At 37.9% G+C, this 27,847-nt stretch overlaps 1 protein-coding gene and 1 pseudogene across 2 annotated transcripts in view; one reads left to right on the forward strand and one right to left on the reverse strand.

Moving 5' to 3' along the window:
- LOC108512607 (adenylate kinase 4, mitochondrial pseudogene) lies at positions 1–27,594 on the reverse strand (annotated as a pseudogene).
- The window catches only part of BCKDHB (branched chain keto acid dehydrogenase E1 subunit beta), a 296,444-nt gene continuing 296,138 nt past the window's right edge, over positions 27,542–27,847 (forward strand). For both annotated transcript variants that reach the window (XM_017847908.1, XM_017847906.1), the window contains exon 1: positions 27,542–27,818. In XM_017847908.1, the coding sequence (XP_017703397.1) occupies positions 27,623–27,818 (196 nt within the window). In that variant the 5' untranslated portion in view covers positions 27,542–27,622. The remainder of the gene's footprint in view (positions 27,819–27,847) is intronic.

Genomic DNA, 27,847 nt, shown 5'->3' on the forward strand with positions numbered 1-27,847 from the left:
TCATGAACTCTTTCTACTCATTAGTTTTCCTATCACTTCACCATTAAAACTAGAAAAAAAGCTGCAGACTATCTCAGGTAGCTTCTTATTTGAACACAATACCAATACTATAGACACAATTGAATGAATGACTGAATCTTCCTGATTCTTCCATTGCACAGGGTCAATATGTGTCTTCGACTGAATAGCTGTGTTCTTGTTCAAAAAAAGCATGTAAACACAGTGCTTGATTTTGTTAGTCTCTATCCCAGAAAATTGGTGGATCACTCCTTGGCTTTTGTATAATTCAATGACTGGCTTTGCCACATCCTTGTACTATCTTAGCCTTGCAGAAACTGCTTTGGGTTTATCATCCTCATGCTGGACTAATGATTCACCAGTGATGTCATCAATTCCATATACACGAGGTGGATTGAATTCCAGGTTATATACCCTTCTGCTAGGAGAGGATCTTTAAGTGTTTCAAATGGAATGTTCAACCTGATCATTAGATTCACTTCACAGATTTTGTCCAGGACATCAGCTTGTCCTAATGTCCTAGGAAAGCCATCTCGGAGGCAGTGCTGCCACATCTATTCTCCAACTCCAACATCATTAGGCATGCGATCACAGGTCTGGAACCAAAAGACCATTGTCTATGTACTGCTTGGCCATGTCACCAACTCCGGTATTGACCTTGATGTTTTCCTGCAAGCAGTGGCTACTAGAGAAATGTCGGAGGCCTAAGTTCTGAGCAATCCTCCCGCACAAGGTGCCCTTGCCCTAGGCAAGCAGCAAGAGGATGACCGTACAGAAGTCTGGAAGCCATTGCCTTTGCTAGGAGGGGGTGGCCAAATATATAGCCCAGATAGCAGTCCCAGAGGGAGCCCCAGAGAGTTTTGTTTCTTGGCTTCTACTCTGGCACCTTCTGCTCACACTGGGACTTGTCAGCCACCTGCCCTTTGGCTGGAGGCAGAACTCCAGGAGGCTACCAACAGACCCTGCAGGGTGACCTTTTATTTTTAATTCTTAAAGGCATTTCAGAAAATTAGGGGAGGCATGTAGGTAATTTTGTAAGAGGAGGCATGCCTTTTTCTTAGGCATAAAATCACACTGTAGGAGCACCCGACACTCCAAGGATTCAAACCAAATCCTCTTTCTCCTTACAATAATGTAAGCAACAAGGCAAAATTAAATAGGCACAGATTAATTTACTCTTGAAGAAGAATAAAGGAGTGTCTTGCTTGATCCAGGCATATATATATGTATATATTTCTATTGCTGAGTGCCTTTAAAGCCTTAGTTATCTCCAACCCTCCTATTCTCAGAACTAGTAGTATGCAGGAGAAGGCAAGAACAGAGGACAAATGTCCCAAAATCCCAAAGAGAGTGTGACAAAAGAGACTGACAAGATAGAAATGCAGAAATGAATCCAGGGGAACCTAAACTAAGAAGAAGGTGGGGAAAATGTCCTAAGCTTGTGAATTCTAGCTGCTGGATTGCAGGCTGTTTGGCATTTAAAATGGGTGTTTGTGATGAAGATGATGATAAATATGGGGTATTAGAAAAATATTATTAATATTTTAGATATTGGAAATTACTAAAATTAAATGAGCAAAATTGTAAAGAAGGTTGAGTATATAAAGGAATTCTAATTACATTTAGGGTTAGTCTGTTTACCCTAACCTTAGCACTAACTGTTTTTGTGAGTTGCTTATAAAATCAGAAAATCATTTATGTGAGCTGCTTACAAAATTATTTATGTGAGCTGCTTACAGTTTTATGTAAGCTGCTTACAGTTTTAGGAATAATGGTATATGGCTTTGCAGCATAATAATGCTTGTATGTATCAAGTTAACCTGGTTTTTTGTGTGTGATTTCAATAGGAAATCCTATTTGTGCGTGCTCTGTGTAATTCATTATTCATGTAACATGCCCCTTTACTCACCAAATGAAGAAGCATAGCAGAAATTCCTCAGAACTTACTTAAACACAGAAATAATATATCTATAATGCTGGGTATTGTTCTGAACATTATATAAGTATTAGCTGATTTAGTCCTTTTACAACAATCTTCTGTTGTACTATTAAGCCCATTTTATATCTAAGAAAATGAGGCATAAAGAGGTTAAATAACATAGACAAAGCAAACAATGAGTTAATGGTGGTGAAAAGAGTATTTGAACCCAGGCAGCTTGTCTCTGTTATCTACGCACTGCTATAAGTTTGAAGTGTCTCTGGGTTGAACCAAGTATCTGATTCCTTTGTCCTCAATGGGGTAGACTCAGCAATTAGAAGTAGGAAATGGGTTGCTCTAGAACTAAACATCAGCTGAACATCCAGGTGGCTCAACAGAAAGAAAGGAGACAGAAGTAATGTAATAAAAGTCAATAGATTTCAAACAAAGTATTCTAGAATCAATTTTTGTACATTTCTCTTTGGTAGAAAGAGTTAATTACTACTGGGAAATTTTGGGTGTTATTTAATATTTACAAAGCCATTTCTAAGAGAAAAGGCTTGAAATCCCATTAGGTAAGTCAATCCAAGTTATTCTTCAGCTGCCTTTAGTCCAAAAACACTTTATCACAAAATAAAACAGTAATAACCATGCATACTAATGACCCTGAGTCAACAAGAACCTCCCCCCACACACATATAAACACACACACACATGAATATGTATACATTTACACAAGTTAATATGTCAAAGATGTATGTGATCTACTTTAAAGTATTTCCATTAATATCAAGTCAAAGAAATTGATGTTTGAATGCATCTTTGGGTAAACATCATGAATATGAAATTCCCGATTCTTTCTATGTGACCCTCTGAACTGAATGTTTATAAAGTATAATATAAAATATTTTAGTCTAATAAATTCACCTGCACCAATCTATTCAACTTCAAAATTGTTGTTTACCATTCTTTTATCATCTATACCTCTATCCCCCTCTACCCCTCCTTGATTATTATTTATAATTTTTCTTATATACTTTGTATATATACATTGAATTATATATATACACACACACACACATTGATAGAAATGTGCAAATCTTTTTTTTTTTTTTTTTGCTATTTAGCTTTTATTTCATAATCATAAATTTAACTCTGTAATCCAGTTAGGCATGGAAGGAACAAGGAAAACATGGAACCCAAAGGGAACTACAGCAAGAGCACAAAGATTCTAGGATACTGTGAGCAAATGGGGAGCAGGGGTGCTCTGCTGAGCTACAAAGGAATGGTTGGGTGATGAAGATAAAACACCAGTCAAATTTACTGGAGTTGTCCACTCCACTGTCAGGCAGTAGGTGATCTTCTTGCTGTCTTCGCATTCGCTGGATCCCTCCATGGCCCTCAACATTCATGGCCCTCTTTCAACTTGCAAAGACCGACATACCTAGGGCGCTCGCCATCCAAACCACTAGTATTGGCGTGAGATGAAAAACTGGGAAGTGTTCATGTTGGGTCCAGCATTTGCCATGGTAAGATGCCAGGGCCTGCATGCTTTAGGATGAAGTTCTCATCATCAAATTTCTTCCTGTAGACGGACATGCCACCAGTGCCATTATGGCGTGTGAAGTCATCACCCTGACACATAAAACCCTGGAATAATTCTGCGAAAGCAGAAACCCTTATAACCAAATCCTTCCTCTCCTACTCATGTTACATTTTGTCACTCACACTTCCTCAACTTTCACAACACCTGTATGTTACAAATCATACAGGTAGGTGTCTGACAGGGCCAACCTGAGCCTTCTGTAGCAATGAAAAGCAGCTGGGACCGTGTCTTGCATCATTGTGGACTTAAAGCACATACCCTACTTAACACCTGCAGGCTTTGGCTGGTAATTCTTTCCTCAGGAATGTCAAGACCGACTCACAACGATGTAAAGAAGACAATGCCTCTTTTCTGAACATAATCTCTCTTTTACCAACCTCTCTGAATAATACTGTTATTCGTTTAGGAAAGAATATGCGATGTGTAATTCCACATATAGGAAAATGTAGATGCATTTTATCTACAGCCAGTATACTGTGTGAAAACTATTCTATAATGAAAATTTTGAAAGTCTAGTCTGTTGCTTAGATGGTATGGAATTATAGAATCTGGCATTAGCAATGATGACTTCTTGGTAGTCCTTGGACCATCTTTTCTCACACATTTGGGAGACTAGCTCAAATAGGAATGTTTGTATTCAGTTACAGATGAATCATGAATTCAAAACATTGGGAAGATGGGCTTCCACAATAATTCTTAGAAAGCTAAGTTCACCTTGTGCTGATTTTAAAAAATCTTTTAAATAAAACATGGTAAGAGTATGTGTGTGTGTGTGTGTGTGTGTGTGTGTGTGTGTGTGTGTAGAGAGAGAGAGAGAGAGATCGAGAGAGACAATGTTTTGCTATGTTGCCCAGGCTAATCTTGAACTCTAGGCCTCAAGTGATCCTTTCACTTCAGCCTCTCGAAGTGCTTGGATTAAAGGTATGAGCCACCACACCCAGCCCTATACCTTTTCAAAAATATGTTTATCTTTCTTTAATTTAAAAAAAAAATTTAGGCTTATAATCCCAGCAATTTGGAGGCCTAGGCTAGAGGATTGCTTGAGGTCAGGAGTTCGAGTGCAGCCTGGGTGACATGGCAAAACCCCGTCTCAACCACAAATACAAAAATTAGCCAGGAGTGGTGGTGCATGCCTGTAATCCCAGCTACAGGGGAGGCTGAGACATGAGAATTGCTTGGACCCAGGAGGCGGAGGTTGCAGTGAGCCAAGATTGTTCCACAGCATTCCAGCCTGGGTAGCAAAGTGAGACTCTTTCTCAGAAAAAATAATTGTACAGTTAAAAGTGGTTCATACTCATTGAAGCCGTTGCTAGGAGAGTGGAATGCCGAAAGCAGATAACCAAGATGTAAATTATTAAGGCTCCAAATATGATGGGACATGCCAAAAAGAAAAAAAGAGCCAACTTGAAGGGGCTCCCATTGACTAAATCTGGGACAATTGGAACAAAAAAATTAATGATGATAGTTATAATCCATGAATAAAATAAGAATCCATGGACCCATGCTGATATAAACAAATCATTGAACAAATACATAAATGAAGGATTACAAAAAGCCATTTAATAAAGTAGAATTCTTAGTAACATGCACAGGTTGCTGGAAATAGAAAAATCATTATTTTGCAAACACCACAGTAATAATTGTTTTAAGATCAAGATTCATCAATGGATGATAAAATTAGTTCCTGAAAGTATTTACATAGTGTCAAAGTATCTTCCTGCAAGACAATTATTAGTTACAAGGAGAAAAACAATAACTTTACAGTAGAAAAACCTGGCAGATACCACTTGAACCAAATGATCAGTTAGTCTCAAAGCTGAAGAAACACATTGGTACCGTGTGTCTTCTAACAAGCCCCAATGAAGAGGACACAAGATCATTTTTGTGGTATTCTTGCTAAAAAAATGCATAACCTGAATTTAATCATAAGCCAATATCAACAAGCCCAAGCTGAGATATGACTATTCTACAAAACAACAGGCCTGTGCTCCTCCTAAATATCAAAGTCTGGAAAGCCAAAGGAAGACACAGAAATTGTCTGGATCAGTGCTTTAGAACTTTAGCATATATCATAAACACCTGGGAGAGCTTGTTAAAACTCAGATTGCTGGCTGGGTGTGATGGCTCACACCTGTAATCCTAGAACTTTGAGAGGCTGAGGTGGGAGGACTGCTTGAGTCCAGGAGTTCTAGACCGGGGTAACACAACATAGTGAGACTCTGTCTCTAACAAAAAATATATATGTTTTTTAATTAGCCAGGTGTGTGGATGTGAGCCTATAGACCTAGCTACTCAGGAAGCTGAACGTGGAGGATCCTTGAGCCCAGGAGTTTGAGACTGCAGTGAGCTAAGATCCCACTACTGCATTCCAGACTGAACAACAGCGCTAAACCCTGTCTCGAAAGACAAAACAAACAAAACAAAACACAGATTGCTGACCCCCCAGTCCCCACTCAGAGTTTCTAATTAGTAGGTCTGAGATGGGGTCTGAAAATCTGCATATCTAACAAGTTCCTAGGTGACAACACATGCTGGTGGGCTGGGGATCCCCCTCTTTGAGAACCAATGTTCTAGAATGGGCAAGCTATGGCCCATCAGCTACCTTCAGCCTGTCTATTGTTTTTCTAAACAGAATTGTACTGGAACATAGCCACGCCCGTTTCTGTATACTCTATGGCTTTTGGCCAAGTTGAGTAGTTCTTACAGAGACTGTCTGGCCTAAAGAACACACAAAAATATTTACTATCTGGCCTTTTATAGAACAAGTTTGCTGAACTGTGTTCTATAATCTAGATTAACTAGGCAACATGACAATGTATGTGTGATCCTGTCTTGAATTAGAACCTACATAAGAAAAAAGGATATTTAATGAGACAATTGTCAAAATTTGAATAAGGTCTGTAGACTAAATAATGAATTTATCAATATTACTTTTCTGGTTTTGGTTATCATACTATGATTATATAAGAAATTAACATTTCAGCCTGGTGCGGTGGCTCACGCCTGTAATATCCCAGCACTTTGGGAGGCCGAGACCTGTGGATCATGAGGTCAGGAAATCGTGACCATCCTGGCTAACACAGTGAAAGCCCGTCTCTACCAAAAATACAAAGAATTAGCTGGGCATGGTGGCGGGCACCTGTAATCCCAGCTACTGGGGAGGCTGAGGCACGAGAATGGTGTGAACCCGGGAGGCGGAGCTTGCAGTTAGCCGAGTTTGCGCCACTGCACTCCTTCCTGGGCGACAGAGCGAGACTATGTCTCAAAAAAGAAAAAAAAAAAAAAAAAGGAATTAACCTTTCTAGAACCTGGATGAAGAGTATATGGGAAATGTTTGTACAATTTTTTGTAATTTTGTGTAAGTATAAAATTATTTTGAAATAAAAGTTTAGAAAAGACCTAAAACAAACAAACAAACAAACAAAAAAACAATTTTTGTCCCTTATAAGATTATATTACATAGGTAATTGGGCTGAAACTGTGTTAACAAAGTGTACTTGAACTATGGATGATTAGTTACCTCAATCTGAATTGCTCCCTGAATGGTGAGGAAAATTACACTAATCCCCCAATTACAGAACAAGCTTCAATCTATGGCTCAGTAATTGATGTTGACTTTTACCCAGAAGTAGAAGACATTCTTTCTGCATTTCAAAAAAAAGAAGCAGTTCACACCCAACTGGCCTCTCAACTACAGCTCTTGGTCAGGAGATATTGTTTATCAGGAGCTATATATATATGCACATACATACATATACACATATATGTATACATATACACACACACATATATACATATATATGCAGGAGGATAGAAAAGAAGTGGGTAGAATTCACATCTATTCTAAAATTAGCTCACAGAAACATGCAGGATATATAGCTCTCTCTCTGTATATCTGCAGAACTGTACCTGACTGACTCACAGTAAACATTTTTCTATTATCAATTGCTCTCATTGATACTATTATTGTGCTTGATTTTGTTGTAATGAAACTCCCAGATTATCAGCTAGTGTCCTTGTAAGGACCAACGAGGTACTGTTTGGGACACATATCAAGCTGTGCCTACTTCAGGCAACTGAACAACATGGAGATTCTGGAGTGGGGAAGAATTTCAGCTTCAAGTACACCTTGTTACCCACAGACTTCTCTGTAATCCATTCTTGTGTTCCTTTCCCACTTCCCCTAGCAGACAGATGGCAAAGAGGAATTCATTCTAATTTTCTTTTTTCCTCTAGCCCAGACCTTTTAAACTTGGTGCAGATTCTTTCTGGGAACCAAACACATCTGTGATTTGTCCAGATTAAGTAAATAGCTTCAACAATTTTTAATCTCACATAATTTAAAATAACAATTTTCTTTTAAAAGGAGCAGGGCAATGTGCAATTTTCCCCTTTTACATGACTTTTTGCTTTTAGTTTGCACTAGCAATTTCTCCACTGAGGTCTCAGGCCTGGTAGCTAAGCCTGCCCTAGGCACTGAGCTCAAGGAAAAGCTCTTTTGAGTAATAATGGAGCTCCCACTGCCCCTGCACATGCTCCCTCCTCAGGAAACTCAGAGTGCTCTTTCCTCCTGATTAGGCATGGTGGGTGACCTGATGTTGAGTTTCTGCTCTCTTGAAATTTTATGACCAATGATAGAAAAGAAGTGGGTAGAATTCACATCTACTCTAAAATTAGCTCACAGAAATAAGTTGGGGAAAGCTGATGAAGTCTCTAGAAGCATATTCCACCCACTGCAACCTTCTTTCTTTTAGATGGATTCCTACTAATCCCCCTTTTGCACATTTTCTTTAGTCCTTACAATATTAATACTAATGTCAGGTAGGCATCAGTTTTCTAGGTAAGGAAATGAAAGCTTAGGGATAAATAATTTGCCTTGGAATATTCAGCTTGTAATTCTCAGCTTGTTCTTATCTAGCTTATTTTTGCTTCATTTATTTATCAAAGATTACAGGTAATGTAACAGGAGCACTCTTATGCTTACTGAACAAGGCCTACAAGGAAAGCCTTTTCAATCATCCACTGCTATTTTCAAATTCCCTTTTCCACACAGATCAAAACTCATAACAATACACACACACACCCCTCTTATACAATAAATGATGCCAATACCAGCTCCTTCACACCCCAAAGATTTAGGGAAAGCCTAACTGTGAGCCTCAGCAGCCCCTTCTTCCAAATTCACACTTTCTCCCATGACAGTGTCTCTCATCTAAGGTTTTCTTTGGAAGAAAAAGCATCCTGCCATGTGGCTAAGGGCAGGGGCTGTGTTTTGGTAGAGAGGAGCAGAGATGACCTTTTATCCCAAGAGTGGGTGCTTTTGTTTGAAGGGAGAGTTGGCTGGCTGACTGCTCCATGTCCCCTTTGACCTGATGATGGAACTTGTAAGCCTTGGAAGCTGTCAAGGAAGCCAAACAGTTGCAACATCTTTGTTGGGTCAAGGGTATATCCACATTTCACAAGGGAGTACTGTATTGCATTTCAAAATAATTTTCTCAACAAACTTATTTTTTTGCCTATTAATTTTAATTTTTAAAAGTAAATGTAGGGATTGAGAATGTTGTGGTATGCTAATGGCAATGTGGTTATTTTAGAAAATGTAAGTTTTTAAAGAGATGTATACTGAAATGTGTATGGATGAAATGTTATATAGCTTTAGCATACTCTAGCAACAATAACAACCAAAAAACCAGACAAAGCAAGTAGGAAAAAATCTTGATAATCACTGAACCTGGGTGGTGGATAAATGGGGGTTAGTTTTACTGTTGGTTCTACTTTTGTCTATATTTTGACATTTTCATAATATAATTTAAAAGAAAATGTGAAAGTGTGAGCCTGTAAGGAGATGTGTAGAGAAGGCAATAGTGTCATTTCCAAAGCTCTCCAGCTTCTACTTTTATGAATATGTTTATTTTATTCTTTATAATAGAAATGTGAACTTACTCTCTGAGTCTCGGTTTTATTCATCATTTGTTTTACAGTCACCTATATTTTTAGAAAGTGTAAATAGGTCATGAAATCCAACAAACAATGAGAAGGAGTGTCATTTCTAAAAGATTGGAACGCTATTTAGGTCTCTGTCCTGTTGCTTAGAGCAGACGTTAAAGTATGTTGTTTAAGCATTAAATAAAAGCAGATTTTATGTAAAAAAGAACAACTAAAACAGGTATAAGAAACACTTTGGTGTTTATTATAGGTGATATAATAATAAATAATGACATATGATACGTAAGAGTATACAACATTAACAAAAATTATGTTAACAGAATATTATAAATATTGATGATAATCCTGCAGGTTATTACAATTTTCAATATAAAAACATATAATAAATATTGATATCCCACCATCATGTTGATAGCTCTGTGTACAATTAAGGAAGCAGCAGTAGGCCTTGTGATCTCCAGCCTTCTTTCAGGTGATGTATTAAGTCAGATTAGGCTGGGTTATGCTGTGGTAACAAATTTTGCTTGCTTACTCAAGCTCTATGTCTTTCATGTTACAAGAGCTTGTGAAATAGACACCAAAACAAATATATTTCAGGTTGCCACAGCAGAGGAGGAGAGAACTGTAGGGTCATTTGTCCCGAAGTAGGATGTATTCCTTTTACGTATTTGCCCATGGCTATTCAGTGAGCAGTAAATGTCTCTGCCACAGGTGGGTATATGACAAATGTAGCCCCACCCTAGATCTGAATCTGCTATCACTTCTGGCTAGGAAGATTCAAAAAGTCTTGGGAGAGAAGTTGTTTTTTTTTTTTTCCGAGACGGAGTCTTGATCTGTCACCCAGGCTGGAGTGCAGTGGCATGATCTTGGCTCAGTGCAACTTCCACCTCCCGGGTTCAAGTGATTCTCCTATCTCAGCCTTCTGAGTAGCTGGGATTACAGGTGCCCGCCACCATGCCCGGCTAATTTTTGTATTTTTAAGAGAGATGGGGTTTCACCATGTTGGCCAGGCTGATCTCAAACTCCAACCTCAAGTGATCTGCCCTTCTTGGCCTCCCAAAGTGCTGGGATTACAGGCGTGAGCCACCGCGCCTGGTCTGGGAAAGAAGAATTGTTTTTGTGGGATCTAGATTGAACAGTCTCTAGAGAAGCAGTGCTGGGAGTGATGAGTTACCCTGCAGATAAAGGAAGAGCACAGAAATAATAAAGGACTAAATGCTTTAGAGATCAGTTTTGCTATAAAGCACAGGCCCTTTAGGAAACTCTGGGAAGAAAGACTGAAAATCTTTGTTAGTCAGTTTGTAGAGAGTCACACATACCATGCTAAGGGGTTTATACTATGGACAAACTTACTGAAAGTGTTTGAAACTTAAATTGATACTATGGAATCAGAAGGGATAGTCTAACCATGCCATGCTATGGATAAGTGTTCCCCCAAACCTAGCAAAGTAAAGAGACTTGCCCACAGCCATATAGCTAATTAGTAAAACAACCAAGATTAACGTCCATTTTCTGATTCTAAATTCAGATTTGTGCAGCTACCCCATGATTTGGGAAGATTAATCTGGAAGTGGTACACAGCATGGATACCATGGTGGGGAGGCCAGAAATGGGAGTGTGGGGGGAGCAATTTAGAGGATATCCTTTTTTCTAAATGAAGGAGAAAGGACTCCGAATTAGATGTTATTAAGAGAAACAGGCAGAGAATTATGTGATTGGTGTTAGAGTGTCCTTTCCCATTGCTTCATAATTCCATATACAAGGAATTCAGTTAAATTTATACTCCTACCTCTGATGAGGTTGGGAGGAAAAAATGAATATGTGTAGCTTCACATCACATTCTCTCTCCTTATTATCCTCCTCTGTTGTGCAGTGAGGAGGGACTGTGGTCAAACTTAGCTTTGACTGGGTGGATGAGTTTGATTCTGTGTCAGGGAGGAGAGTGTTAATTAGCATGCTCATGTGGCCATAAAACAAGCCACATTTTTAAACTCACCATTATCAGTAAGAAAGCTATTACCTAGTTGCCAAATGTGTCTTTCATGCGTCTTAATTCTCAATTGGCTCTGAACTCAGGGGAAGAAAGAGTGGTTATTTATTATCCCCTTCAAATAGCAATAAAAGGAATAGAGACTGTAAAAAGAGAATCATAGAATTTTAAAATGAAAAAAACAAAACAAAACCTCAGAAATCATCCAGGTCAACACCTTCTATTTAAACAAAGAGGAACTGAGTTCCAGAAAGTTTGACATACCTGCATTTAAGTGTTGAGTCTACTTCAGAGACCTTTCTCCTACTTGATTGTGGATGAGATGGTAGTGGGAAAAGAACAAACTGTAAATAGAAATAAGAAACTAGCAGAATGGGCAGCAGGAAAACGGAAATGTCAGCCCAGAGCTATTAAACTGTTTAAGATATTCAGTTTTCTTCAGGAAATTTTTCCGTTTTGGTAACCAAATGTCTCACTCATTCATTTATGCTTTCCACCTTTAATGGCATGTATTGAAAGTCCTTCCCCTCCTTCATGTCATGTAAACATGTACTGAGAAAATACAAGTAAATATAGAGAATGCAAGTAAATATATATGGCATGCATAGAAAATATAGATAAATATTTATGGCTTAATTTTTTAATAAAGATTTTAATCTAACTGGAATTTTGGTATATGGTTTGAATTAGGTGTTTAAATATTCATGTCAAAATATTATTTACTGGAAAACCCATCCTTTTCTCACGATTTAAAATACCAGCTGTATCATATACTACTCGTATATGCCAGGGACTATTTCTGAACTGCCCTTTTTGTACATCAATTTGTCTAGCTGCATCTTTGCTAACCCCACTGTATTGTAGGCATTATTGGACTTCACATGAAAATCATCATAGTCAGCATGGGAAAAGGTCAGGCACTGGATTACAACTTACCTGGGTTTGAATCACTTATAGAGGTATGTCCATAACTTACAGAGGTATGTCCATAGCTAAGTGAATGGACCCTCTTTGAGCCTCAGTTAATTCATCTGAAGAGTAGTACGAATTATTCCTAACTGACAGAATTGCTCTGAAGACCAGAAAAAATACGTATAAAGTGCTTGCTACTCTTTCCTGCACAAAGAGGAGAGCTACCATTATCATTGGCTTCTGAATGATGGGGGAAAGAGATGAAGTTTGTGAGGGACAGAGAGAAGAGGAAGACCAAGAACAGTGCTTTGAAGGATACTTTATTTAGAAGAGTAGAAGGAGGAAGAGGAATCTGAAAGAAATTTATGATGATGGAATGTTAGGAGAAAGAGGGGGAAAAGAAGTGGCAGGCTAAAGAAGGGAAAAAAAGTTTAGTCAATAGTGTCAAATATCTTGCATCAGTCCAGAGAGATGAGTGGTGAAAAGAGGCTAGTGTTTAGAGTTTCACCTTTTACTTCCTTTAAGATGACATTTTCAGGGTTATGCCTGGGCTGAAGCCAGGAAAGTGTCATCATGGTTAACTCCATTTGCTTGTTCTTCTTGGTCTGTTTATTTTAACTGACCTTATGTCATCTATCTGTTATGACTGTTTGTGAGAAACCAAAGTCAATTCAACATCAGCAATCACCAACTTGAGGGTCTTCAGGACCACTGCTACAGCTCATCCCCCAACCCAATAAAGCAAAGCCTAGGTTTCCTAAGACGACATTTATAACTTTCATGATTTGAGCCTAAGGATTGTCTCAACTTCATTCCCTGTTATTGTTTGTTATATATCTTTTGCCCCATTCCAAAAGAACCTGTTCTTACACACTGCTCTGCCTTTGCTCAAGCTACTGTTTACCTATGTGGAATGTTAGCTCCCTATATTCAAGGCCCTGGTTCAATGTTACTCTTTTCACATGGCCCTCCTTTTCTTGGCTAAAAGAAATATTAAATGTTTCATTTTCAGTCTTTCGAGACCAGCCTGGCCAATGTGGTGAAACCTTATCTCTACTAAAAATACAATTAAAAAAAATACACACAAACAAATTATCCAGGTATCGTGGCGTATGCCTGTAGTCCCAGCTACTCGGGAGGCTGAGGCGTGGAACCCAGGAGGTGGAGGTTGCAGTGAGCCGAGATCAGGCTACTACACTCTAGCCTGGGCAACAGAGCAAGACTCCGTCTCAAAAAAAAAAAAAAAAAGTAATGGGAATTCCCAGGCCCTATCCCTCCAGTGGTCTAGAGTAGAGTCTAGGACTTTGTATTTTGACCTGCATTCTAGCTGATGATGAGGCAGTAGTAAGGGACCACACTGAGAAACATTTTTGTAGTTAATTTTTTTTTTTTTTTTTAAGAAATGGGTCTCATTCTGTTGCCCAGGCTCGCTGGAGTGCACTGGCGTGATCATAGTTCATTGCAACCTTGAACTCCTGGGCTCAAGATATTCTCCTGCTGCAGCCTTCTGAGTAGTTAAGACTAGACGCACGTGCCACCACACCCATTTAAGTTAATTTATTTTTATTTTGTAGAGCTGGAGTTTGCTATATTGCACAGACTGGTCTTGAACTCCTGCCTTCAAGTGATCTTCTTGCCTCAGGCTCCCAAAGTGCTGGGATTACAAACCTGAGTAACCAGGCCTGACCCGTTTTTGTATTCTTTGAGGGAGTTATTTCTTTCTACTTTGTATTACACACTACATGTTTTGCAGAATGGTCTCTGGAACAACTTGCCTATATCTGTCCTAACTTACACATGTTTCCGATGAATTGACATTTCTGTGCACCAAGGGTTTTAAAGTTGGAAAGGGGATCTATGTTGGTTGGTGAGCCACACCCAAAGAGGGAAGCAGCATTAATTATCCATCTTCCTTTCCTCCAGCTGTGGCTCCAGGGCAGGACCTTAACTTGTGCAAGAATGCCTCTTGCTCAGCATGACAGATATTGGTGACCACTTGAGCCACATAGATGGTCGTGTAATCATCTGAACAGGAAGGAAAATCCTGCTGTAGTGTCAGTGGAATTGTGTAAGTGTAATTGTGCCAGTGGAATTGAGTTTGGGTGAGCCAGTCCAGAAACTATTCTACCTAACTTTTTTACCTTGGAGACAAAGACTTTTGAGGGCAGGATTTGTGTCTAGTTTGTATTAGGCTTCACATGGTATTCAACACATTTTTGTTGAATGAAAAAGAAAGTAAATATACACTACTTTGATCTGGGAAAACAAGCACATGAACACTCTGAAGCCAATTCCAAGATGGGTTTGGAGGGAGTTACTTTGATTAAATGACTTATCCCCACATGTACTCTGTTCTGTCTTTGTAAATGGAAAGTTGTGATGCCTGTCTACTATATATTTTACTTTTTAAAGAAACCATAAGGTATTTTAAACCTCTTGGCTATGTGTGTATTTCATAAACATTTTGTATTATTAATAAGCTTTTACTTACAATTTGCAGTTATGTCTGCTAAATTCAATACTGTAACTCTACATCCAAGTTTATAAAGCATAATAAATTTGATGATTGCTTCTTGCATTTTGCTTGAAAAGGGTTACTCTAGCTATTTCCTTAATCATACTTCTGTAGAGGAATTAAGGACCATGGGAGACCAGGTAACATAATTTTAAAAGAAATTTCTGTCAAATCTTGGTTCGAACCCCATTTTCTGCCCTAAGCTTCAGCTTTCTTATCTATAAACTGGAGTTAATAACTGCTTCTTAGGAGCGTGAAGATAAAATAAAATAATGTATGCAATGTATGAGGCTTAGCCTGTTATTGTTTGGCAGATGCAAAGGCAGATACACTGAAAGGCTGAAATGGAATTGCTATTGGAAGGTGAACTAATCAAAGGCACCTTCAAATCTGTACATTGATTTAGAAAATTTAAATCGCAACCTTTCTTAAATACGTAGTATGAGAATCATTGTACAATTGTATTCTGAAGAATAGTATCGAGTGGTAATAATTTTTATTATCTCATGCCACCTGGTGTCTTGACCAAGCTACTACAATCCGTAATTGTGAGTTTTTTGGGCTGGTGTGGGGGGGGTTTGTTTTATTTTGTTTTCTGAGAGATAAAGCATCTTCCATAATTATGAATTTTTAATAAAAACAATCCTAGTTAATATTACTAGACTTTTTTCTGGAACAGGCACATATACATCTTTTACATGTGTTTACACGTGTAGATTAATTCAACAAATACTTATTGAGTGATTGGTATGTACAAGTAAATTGTATGTATCATGTGATCTTGTTATCATGACATCCTTCTAGGTAGTTATAATGTTCTCTCCATGAGACTTGAAGGGTTAAATGATACACTCAAGGTCATTCAGCTAGAAACAGAACTGGTATTTAAACCAATCACTTATCTCACTGTGTCTATTACAGCATATAACAGTTAATTTACCCTAACTTATTTGTACAGCCAGTTTTCTTTTACAAGATAATCCTTTGAATATAGCAACCCTACCAAAAATCTTTAATAGAGTTGCTTTCTTTGGGGCTGAAGGTTTATTCCATTTTAATTTCTCAATTCAACTTTTAGTTATATCTCTTTGAAAGACTTTTTTTGTGGTTGCTCTAGGAATTGTAAGGAATTATTGCTCTAGGGATTCATTCTTAACATATCACTTCTACTTAGATTCAGTATCACATTACTTCATGCTATAAGAATCTTGACTGTATACTTCCATTTATACTCCATCCTTTATCCTATTGTTGTCTTATGTTTTACATATAAATACATTACAAACCCCACAACACAGTGTTATAATTTTCACTTTATTTATTTTATTTTTTATTATTTTTTAAAGATGGAGTATTGCTATGTTGCCCAGGCTGGTGTCCGACTCCTGGGCTTAAGCAATCCTTTCACCTCAGTCTCCCAAAGCCCTAGGATTACAGGAGTGAACCACCACGCCCACCCATAGTTTTTACTTTAAATAGTCATTTGTCTTTTAATGCAATTAAGATGTGAAAAAAGATAATACCTTTTAAATGTCCTCACCTACTTAAGGCTTTTGATTCTTTTCACTCCTTTCATCTAAAAATCATTTCCTTTCTTTCATTTCTGATCTGGTAATTTGATTCTTCTCTTTTTTCTTGGTCAATCTAACTTGAAGTTTGTCAGTTTTTTTTTTTTTTTTTTTTTTTGATGTTTTCAAAAAACCTAGCTTTTGGTTTCATAATTTACTCTTTTTTTCTGTTCTTTATTTCATTAATATCTACTCTAATCTCTATTATTTCCTTCCTTCCGATTGCTTTAGACTTAGTTTATTCTTTCACTGACCCCCCCGCCACAGTGTCTTAGACCAAGAATTTGGGTTATTGGTTTGAGATCTTACTTCTTTTTTAACTAGGCATTTACAGCTGTAAATATTCCTCTAAGCACTACTTTAGTTACATATGTTTTAATATGTTGTATCTTTGTTTTCATCCATCTGTAAGTATTTTCTAATTTCTTGTATCAGTCTGTTGTCACAGTCTTATAAAGAAATACCTGAGACTGGGTAATTCATAAAGAAAAGAAGTTTAATTGGCTCACAGTTCTGCTGGCTATACAGGAAGCATGGTTGAGGAGGCCTCAGGAAACTTGCAATCATGGCAGAAGGTGAAGGGAAGCCAGCATATCTTACATGGCTAGAGCAGGAGGAAGAGAGATGGGGGCAGGTGCTACACACTGTTTAAACAACCAGATCTTGTGATAACTCACTCTCATGAGAGAACAGCACCAAAGGGGAAATCTGCCCCCATGATCCAATCACCTCCCGCCAGACCCCACCTCCAATATTTGGGATTACAATTTGACAAGAGATTTGGCCTGGGACACAGACCCAAACCATATCATTTCCTTTTGATTTATTTTTTGACCCATTTGATTTTTAATTTCATTCTTTATTCCATTGTGGTCAGAGGATATAATACTTTGCATTATTTCTATTCTCGTTTTCCTTTTTGTTTTAGAGATGGGGTCTCACTACATTGCACAGGCTGGAGTGCAGTGGCTATTTACAGGTGTAATCATAGTGTACTACAGCCTGAAATCCTGGGCTCAAGTGATTTTCCTGTCTCAGCCTCTTGAGTAGCTAAGACTTTAGGTGCACACCACCATGCCCAACTCTTTCTATTATTTTAAATGTATTGAGGTTTACTTTATGGCCTAACTGTATCTTGGAGAAGGTTCTATATACACCTGAGATAAACGTAGAGTCTGGTGTTTTTAGGTGGAGTGTTCTATAGATATCTCTTAGGTCTAGTTGGTTTACAGTGTGTTTAAGTCTTCCATTTCCTTGCTGATTTTCTGCCTCGTTCTACCCACTATTAAAGTGAGTTATTGAAGTTCCAACTATTGTTATAAAATTGTCCATTTCTCCCATCATTTCTGTCAGTTTTTGCTCCGTGTATGTTGGTACTCTGTTGTTAGGTACATATATGTTTATAATTGCTTACATTTTCCTGATGGATTGACCCTTTTGTCTTCATAAAAATATACTTCTTTATCTGTAGAAACACTATTTTTGTTTTAAAGTCTATTTTTTTCTAATATTAGTATAGCCTCTCTACCTTTCTTATGGCTGGTGCTTGCAAGATATATCTTTCTATTCTTTTATGTTTAGGTATTTGAATCTAAAGGGTGTCTTCTGTAGACAGCATTTATTTGGATTTTGATTTTTCATCCAGTCTAACAATCTCTGCTTTGTATTGTCTATGTTCTTTTTTTTTTTTTTACCTCTGTTAAAATGGTTATTTTTTCCATTTACCTCTGTTAAAATGATTACTTTTTCCTTTTTCAGTATGTTGATATGGTGAATTGCATTCCTTGATTTTCAAATGTTAAATCAATCTTGCATTCCTATGAATTCTTATGCCCATTTGACCTTGTTATGCTGTCATTTTTATATATTGCTTTATTATATTTGCTTTTCTAAAAAAAGATTTTGCATCTATCCTCATGAGGAATATTTGTAGTTTTCTTATAGTGTCTTTATCTGATTTTAATATTAGGTTAATGTTATCATAAAATGAGTTGGGAAATATTACACTCTCTTCTATATATTGGAAGATTTTTTATATAATTGGTATTATTTCTTACTTAAATGTTTGGTAGAATTCACCAACGAAGCAATCTGAGCTTGAAGTTTTGTTTGTTGGGATGTTTTAAGGTATAAATTTAGCTTCTTTTGTAGATTTAGAACTATTCAGATGATCTTTCTGCTCTAAATAAAGCTTTTTCTAGACTCCCTCTACCTGTGTGAGCCTAATGTTGTCTGTTTATTTTCATTTTCCCATACATTTTAGTTTATAGACGTCTCTGTCCTAACTATGCTGTATATGTAAATTGTGTGCGTTTAATTTGCTCCCCTTTATTCTTTCTTTTTAAAAGAGAGGATGTAAGAATATTCAGATTTACGAAGCCACCATTTTCTACAGAAATTCAGAAGTACATTTAAGTAGTCTTCTAGTGGCAATTTTCCAGTCTCTGTTCAGAGGAAGTACTTTCATGGTGGGATTTTTTTTTTTTTTTTTAAATGACTAGAGGGACCACATGGGTACTTCCTGGGCAGGATAGCTGTATAGTCGTTAGGTCTTTTTTTGACTTCCAAGCATCAATTCTCCCTTTGGTTGGTAGCAGCCCCTTGAGTTATGTCTGGGAAATCTTTTTTACTTTGTATATAGTCTTGGTCAATAGAATACCCTACTGTTCCTTAGTCAAGGGATAGCAATGAACTAATCTCGGCTAGTCAGATTCTCTCTCCTAGAAACTGAATCTTGAGTAGCATCACATAAAGACATTGCAGCCAATTCATCTTATGAGTTTTAATATTCTTACACATCTCTAAATTAACTCCTGTTACCTGAATCTCTGGAGCCATCCTGGTTTCTGTTCTTTCTGAGTCTGTTTGTTTCTGCCATCTTGTATTTTGAAAAGTAATCATAATTCTGGGTAAGTTAGCAAGAATTGATTTCAGTAGTTGTAACCTAATGACCGTACTTGATAAAAGAGTGAGTGGGGAAAGGTGGTAACTGTTCTTTTCTGGACAGAGAACACAGTATATATTAAGGCTGTTTGTTTTTTATAGGGTTGGTTTGTATCATAGGTGGACTATTTATATCAAAGACATTGGACAGGGGAAAGCTTATTAGAAATGCAGATAGTCTACCCTAGGCCTACTGAATAAGAATTTCTCAGCATGGGGCCTAGAAAATCTAAAATTTGAACAAGTTTCTCAGGGATTACTCTGAGAAGTAAATTTGAGAAACACAGCATAAGGCTACACATTTTGAAATATGAAAAATACAGACTGGAAAACTTTAAACTGCTTAAACTCAACTTAGTTTAATCTCTTTGATCCTATGTTCTCATCTGTAAAGTGAGTGTAGTAAGACTTTGTCATCAGTTGTTTTAAGGGATTAAAATGTGCATAGAAAAGATTTTGGTGTTTCCTCAGTAGAGGAGAGTTGCATCAGTTTTAGGTGTTTAGATTCCATAACCTAAGTGCACGGTAAAACTTGTGACTAGGTAAAATTACAGTTGAAAATAGTTTAAATCCACAATAATAACGTGTAGCTACATTTATGCATCATGTTGTAGAAAAATGCACTTTTAGTAAGTATATTACTGAGAATGTTTCCTGAAGAGTTAGGATATGTTAGAATAGCTGAACACCATGTAAAGTAGGTTTGTGATTAGAAGTCGTGTTCTATTTTTAAAAGATACAAATATACATTCTTAAATTGTTTCTCAGTCATGCTCCAGGTCAAACAAGTATGGAAGAAGGGCAGGCGATTTTCCATGTAGTGCCATTCCAGTGACAGCTTATGGATGCTCTAGTTTTTGAAATGTTACTACCTGATGAGACAGAGGAAGAGAACTAGAGAAACGGCTACCGGGTGTTAAATTCTTCCACCCAGGAATACCCATCTATACTTGTGGTCAAATTCATTGACTGGCAAAGCAAGACACATTGCTATGCTGGATTTCAGTGGCTAGGGAAGTTCAATCTACCTGAGTTCCTAAAAGCAGAGGGAATAGAAACATTGGTATCAATACTGTTTTCCACATGGGGTCTGGATATTAGTATGTTTTGAAAGTTCCCTAGGTGATTCTAATGTGAAGTCAAGGTGGAGCACCACTGGTCCAGGGCTTGTACTGTTTGAAAGAAAGGAAAGAATCAATTGCTCTACTTAAAGTCTCATGTTAATTTGGGTAGGTTAAATGTGTGCATCCTGTGACATTGGCTGACTTCTATTTTACCTGTGTTTAGGAGTGGCTTTACATGGTGAGGAGATCAAATTGTCAAGGGTCATTGGTGGTGACCACTGCCTGCCTGCCCCTGTGCTCTTCTCTCTTTTTCCACACTGGTCATCATCTGGTGTTCCCAATAAAGTTTGTGATGGAGGTAAGGTAAGATATGGGTCTCAAATTTCTTTTGTCCCAATATTCACAATTATGTAAGCCCTAGTTTTAATTAAGCTTTGAGAAACCTGGCAGTACTCATAAATTACCTGGGGGAATTTAAAAAAATCACTACTGCTGGGCTGGTATGTATTTTTACAGATGAGTAGCTCTCTCTAAAACACTGTTTTACATACAGGCAGATATTAATATTTGGAGCCTTTTTCTGAGCCATTGATTGTATCTAAATCCTTCCACTCCACTGAGCCCAAACTTCCAATAATGTCACTTTTTGATGACCTTTCTTCAGTGACTGGCTTACAGGGCTTCTGTATACATAGCATGGTTCAAAGTGTTTGAAAGACTGATCACAGTGCATCTCAGGCCCCTGCAGGACATAAGAAGCCAGAGAGAAGTTGCCAAGATGCCGAGGAGGGGGAAGAAGGAATAACTCACATGCTGGATGGGACAGGTGGCTTAGATGAGGGGTTGTCTTAAAATAATGTTGATTTAAACACTGTCTCTGGCACATGTGAGGCTCTCAGTACACACCAGTGAATAGTAGAATCAGAATTTTTAAAATTAGAAGTACCCTAAACCACCTGTAAATGAATCATAAATCCTCCCAAGAGGCTCCCTGAATAGTGTTCTTCCATTCTGTGCTTGACTATTTCAAAGACAGAGAATTCATTACTTCCCATGACAGTCTACTTAATAAGAAGTTCTTTATATTACACTAGAAATTACTTCTTCCTGTTTCTTATTCTTCCCTTCAGAGCTAAATAGTAAATTTAACCCCTCTACAAGGGAGCCCATCAAACTTTGAGAGAGTTAATACATCACTTTTAAAATCTTATCTAGACCAAATATGTCTAGATCTTTAACCCTTCTCCAACTGACTTTAGGTCATATAACAGTTTATAAAAACTCTTTGACAATGTAAACATCCTCCTAATAGTTTATCAAAAGTATTCATCCAGTTAGCTTCTGTTCTTGCAACCAAGTCTCTGACTGTTATGCCCCTGCCCCGCAAAAGATAAGCTGAGCTTGACACTCCCCTACCCCCAAACCCAGTGCCTAACCCCTGGTCCTCAGAATTTAAGCTTATTTGGAAATAGGGTCATGGCACATGTAGTTGATTAAGTTAAGATGAGGTTAGATTGGAGCAGTGTGGACTTCTAATCCAATATGACTGGTGTCCTTGTAAGAAGATAGCTACACAAAGATATGGAGACAACATGTGGTAACAAAGGCACATACTGGATTTATGCAGCTGCAAGCCAAGGGATGTCAAAGAATTCCAGAGAACCATCAGAAGGGAAAGGAAGAATTTCCCTACAGGTTTCAGAGGGCGCATGGTCCCACTGACACCTTGATCTTGGACTTGATCAGAATCAAACAATACATTTCTGCAACCAGTGTGTGCTACTTTGTGACAGCATCCCTAGGAAACAAATACACTGGCTTTGACTATGTTCTGGACTTTCTTTTGATCCCAGCAGGATCATTCCATGTAGTAATTCAGTGAAGTAAGAAAAATCAGGGAGCTTTTCCATTATCCCAAGTCCTTAGTTGAAACCGATTTCATATAAACAGAAGTCTGTGAACTAATACACTTAATGTTAAACATGCCGTAGGGGGAATGAATCTCTTAATCAACATATTTAAATGTGCAAATACAACTTTATTTTCTATAATTTAATTTTAAATAATAGTGCTACTGATATATAATTTAAATATCATGAAATTCATCCTTTTAATGTACAGTTCACTGGTTTTTAGCATATGAAGTTGTGCAACCATCAACATTATTTAATTTTAGAACATTTTTATCACTCCCAAAATAAACTTTATATCCATTAGCAGTCATTCCCCACCTCTTGTCTCTGTTGATTTGCCTATTCTGGACTTTTTACAAATAGAATTGTGTAATATATAGTAGTTTAAACTGACTTCTTTCACTTAGCATAATGTTTTCAAAGTTCATCCATGTGACACTACTTCATTACTCTTTATTGACAGATAATATTCTATTTACGTATATATCATTTTTATTTAACCATTCATCATTTCATGGGTATTTGGATTATTTCCATTTTTTTTGCTATTATGAATAGTGCTGCTACGAATATTTGTGTACCAGCTTTGGTGTACACCCTTTTTCATTCTTCTTTGGTATATACTTAGGAGTGGAATTGCTGAGTCATAAGATAACTATGTTTAAAAACACAAGAAAGGAAGAGAAATAGAAGAACAAAATTAAAAAGATAACTGTGTTTAACATTTTGATGGACTGATAAGCTGTTTTCCATAGCAGCTGCATCATTTTACAGTCCCACCGGCAATGTACAATTGTTCCAGTTGCTATACAGCCTCACCAACACATGTTATAGATTTCTTCTTATTTTAATCATCCTAGTGGATATGAAGTGGTGTCTCATTGTGGTTTTGATTTGCATTTCTTTAATGACTATTGATGTTGAGAATCTTTTCTTATGTTCATTGGTCACTTGCATATCTTCTTTGGAGAAATGTCATTCAAATCCTTTGTCCATTTCTTTAAATAGGCTACTTTTTTAGAGCAGTGTTAGGTTCACAAAAAATTTGAGAGGAGGGTGCAGAGAATTTCCATATACTTTCCCCCAAATAAAGAACTTCCTTAATCATCAACATTTGCACTGCAATGGCACATTTGTCACCATCAAGGAATCTACATTAACACCTAGTTACCAACCAAAGTCCATAGTTCACATTAGGGTTCACTCTTGGTGTTGTACATTCTATGCATTTGGACGAATGTATAACGACATATTTATATGTCCGCCATTATAATATCATACAGAATATTTTCCCTACCCTAAGAATCCTCTGTGATTTTCCATTTATCCCTTCCTGCTCCCAACCCTTGCAACTCCTCATCTCTTTTATTCTCTCCATAATTTTGCCTTTTCCAGAATGTCATATAGATGGATTCATATAGTATGTAGCCTTTTTAGATTGGCTTCTTTCACTTAGTCATAGAAATTTAAACTTCTTCCATGTCTTCTCATGGTTAAATATTTCTTTCTCTTTCTTTCTTTTTCTTTTTTTTTTTTTTTTTTTTTTTTTTTTTTTTTTTTTTTTTTTTTTTTTTTTGAGACAGAATCTCACTCTGTTGCCCAGGCTGGACTGCAGTTGCGCAATCTTGGCCTACTGCAACCTCAGCATTCTGGGTTCAAGCGATTCTCCTGCCTCAGCCTCCTGAATAGCTGGGACTACAGGTGCATATCACCACACCCAGCTAATTTTTGTATTTTTAGTAGAGACGGGGTTTCACCATGTTGACCAGGCTGGTCTCAAATTCCTGACCTCAGGTGATCCACCTGCCTCGGCCTCCCAAAGTGCTGGGATTACAGGCATGAGCCACCATGACCAGCTTAATATTTCTTCTTAGTGCTGAATAATATTCCATTAAGTTTATTTGGTTGCTTCCAAGCTTGGGCAATTATGAATAAAGCTGCTATAAATATTCTGCACAGGTTTTAATGTGGACATACATTTTCAGCTTATTTGGGTAAACACCAAGAAGCACTACTGCTGGATTACATGGTGAGAATATGTTAGTTTTATAAAAAACTAAACTGTGTTCCAAAGAGGCTATACCATTTTGCATTGTTGCCATCAATGAATGAGAATTCTTTGTCCATTTTCCAACTGGGTAATTTTTCTTTTTTATTGTTGAGTTTAAGAGTTTTAGTAAATATATTCTAGACGCAAGTCCCTTATCATTCTGATTTCTGAGTCTCCTCAAGTTCCCTGGATCTTGCTGCCATGGCTGCATCTCTTTTGGCCACATGGGAGAAACATCCTGCTGTTTCAAATGCCATGACATGCTGGGTAGCCTGAGGATTTAGTGATACTTTTCTAGGTTCATCTACAAAGAAGGATACCTACAGGTCTTTCTAATCTTTGGCTCTACCTCCATGGAAGGTGAGAAAAACCATCTTTTACATTAGTATGTGATTTACAATCTTTTCTTTCACACTAATCTTTGTGTCCTAACTCATTCAGGTTTTTGAGGTTTAATTCTCAGAAACTAGTCTATATAATTCAAACTTTTCTCTCAAATTATTGTCTCTGCTATCAAGTTTAAAATCTATTTTAAAATTCAAAAGCAAGAATTTGATTTCTTTTCTTTCTGGCTCTATGATACCTCTGTTTGAGTTTGAATGGAGGTAGACGCCAGGATATAATACTGCAAAACTATCATCTTGCTATATAAAATGGTTGTCTAAAAGCAAGCTGGGACTAAACAAGTACAAGTTGCACAGGTAGTGAAGCTTAGTGAGAGTAAGTGATGCAAGAGTCATTTTGAAGAGTGAACAGCAACTTTGCTTTGTATTCCAACTCCACAGTCATGGGTTCTGCAATTGGAAGTAGCTTAAGCAAAGAGTGGAATACATTTTAAGGATACGGTGATGTCTCATAGAACCCCAGGACCAGAAAGCAGTTAGGCCTTGGGAATAAATGGAATCAGGAACTCAAATGTAATCACACTCTTCACCTTTTCTGGTTCACAAAATTACTGAAAACTCCCATTTTTTGCAGTTCCTAGTGGCATTTAAAGATAATCTGATCTTTGTTTCTAAAATACACTTCCAAAATTCCCAGAAAAGGACAGTTTCCCAAATTGAGTAAATGTGGCCAGGGCTAGGGGAACGGAGGAAAGCCCCACTCTAATAACATAGATATTTTCATGGTTACCAGGCAAATGGTGTGGTAGACATGGGGGAAATTAAAAAAAAATTAGTTTGCAAAGCAGGTGAATCTGGCAGATGCTCTCTTTGTTGTTCTTGGCTGCACGTAGTTGAAAGTTCAAACCTCTTAGACCAGCATACAAAGGCCTTCAAAATCTCCCTTTAATCTGTTTTCCTACTTTTCTGTTAACCCTGTATCATTCCCTATACCCTGAATCTAGAAGCACCAAGCTACTTTCTCTTTCTGGAATGCACTGGGCTCTTCGTGCCTATTAGCCTTTGTACAAATTTCTTCTTAGTTTGGAATGCCTTTTTCCCCCTAGTCTGCCTAGTAACTTCTAGTCATCTTTTAGGTCTAGCTCAGAGTTATATCTGGAAACACTTGATTTTCAAATAATAATTTATTGCTTTTTTGGTGTTTCACTTTGTTGGCACTATTCTAGGACCCCTATCACATTGGATTGCAGTTGTCTAATCTGTCTCTTTTCTCTACCAGCTTGAACATTTTAGAAGTAAAACTATGCCTTGATCTTATTTGTCTCAATGGTGGCTTGTCTTTGGGTTGTACATAGCAGAGGTTCAATAAAATTCTCATCAGTTATTATTTTTCTCTTTTTCTCCCCAACCTAAGTAATCTCAGTACCTCCAGCTCCCTAAATTATCAACAAATAGAAAAAAAAGCTCTATTCATTTTTATCCTTGTTCTTTACTCTCTTTAGTTTAAACCCAAATTTGACTATGCAAATGTAATTTCATTTTGTTACCCCTTTCCTTCATTAAAACAAAAATACCCTTCATGCACATGCTAAACACTTTACCCCACACTATTAAAAGAGCAGAAATAAACACTAACAAAACCAAGATGAAAATTTCCTCAATGTTGAATTTTGGACTTAGTGTGGGAGTAGGAAAAATGGAGACATAATTCTGGTTCTCCTTTTGGCAGTTTACAATTGCTGTTTCTCAATCTCAGTCAGAAAACACATCTCTCTGCCTTTCCTTTCATCCCATTTCTACTTTCTCCTCCCTTGCCCCTATGCAAAACCAAAGATGGGTTGAGAGGCCAGGAATAATGGAAGAGGAACGTTCTTTTCTTCCACTCCTGCTTCATTCTCTCCCCCTTTCTTCTTCAAATTCTGTTTTGGACCCATCCTTCCTCACCCTTCCATTTTTATCTGATGGACACACTGTCACTGTTGTCTCTTGCCATATTTGATTTTATGATATTTCATGATTTTTTTTTGGGGGGTAAATTCATGGACAGAGAATGTATCCTGGTAAACACTTAGATTAAAACAAATTTATACAGTTGATTACTATAAATGAAAATTAGTGACTCAAATTCTCCAGGTTTCTAAGCTGCTTAGACTAAGCCAATCAGGTAATTTTCGCTACTTCTGGGCAAAATGTATCTGAATCTATTCAGTGGATTTGCAGGATGAAATCTAAGTTTACCTCTTTCATCTCTCATTTAAATGCGGAAAACAAAATAAATAAAATCGATATATGCTTATTAAGCATTTTAAGGAGGGTGTGAATAAGGAGCGGAGGCTTTGAGCAGTGACGACAGCAGTCAAAACCAATAACCAATGCCAATCAGCTCTTTTCACCTCTCACACAATAATAGAGATAGGAGAGGATAAAAAAGGGTGACATTAAAAAAAAGTATGGATGTTAAAATGAAAAAAAAAACACATTGGAAATGGCACTGTAAATGACACCGCAAAAGATCGCCTCCATGCACTGTGTGGAGCTTTGCAGACTCGGGTCCTCACCCGAGGGCCGCAGGACTGACCTCCAGGAGGCTCCACCCCAGAAACTATTTCATTGGCGCCACCGCCGCCCCACTCTTCCCCTCTTCCGCATGCGCACGAGGAGCAGGAGCCGGCCAGCTCGTCACGTCGCCTTCCCCGCCCCCAAATTTCTAGTTCCGATTGGTCCGTTTCATGGGACCGCCCCTCTGGCCCGACCAATGTGAAAGCCTCCTCGGGTGCTTCGCCCTCCCCGCGGGCGGTGTGCGGCATCGCCTGCGAACCCCGGCGGTGAGCGGGTATGGCGTTTGTGGCGGCTGCTGCAGGCTGGCTGCTCAGGCTCAGGGCGGCAGGGGCTGAGGGGCACTGGCGTCGGTTCCATGGCGTGGGGCTGGCGCGGGGCTTTCTGCACCCCTCCGCGACTGTCGAGGATGCGGCCCAGAGGCGGCAGGTGGCTCATTTTACTTTCCAGCCAGATCCGGAGCCCCGAGAGTACGGTGAGCCAGGGACTGCCCACTCGGTCCCG

The sequence above is a fragment of the Rhinopithecus bieti genome, unplaced genomic scaffold, assembly GCF_001698545.2.
Source record: "Rhinopithecus bieti isolate Rb0 unplaced genomic scaffold, ASM169854v2 scaffold_30463, whole genome shotgun sequence".
Lineage (NCBI taxonomy): Eukaryota > Metazoa > Chordata > Mammalia > Primates > Cercopithecidae > Rhinopithecus > Rhinopithecus bieti.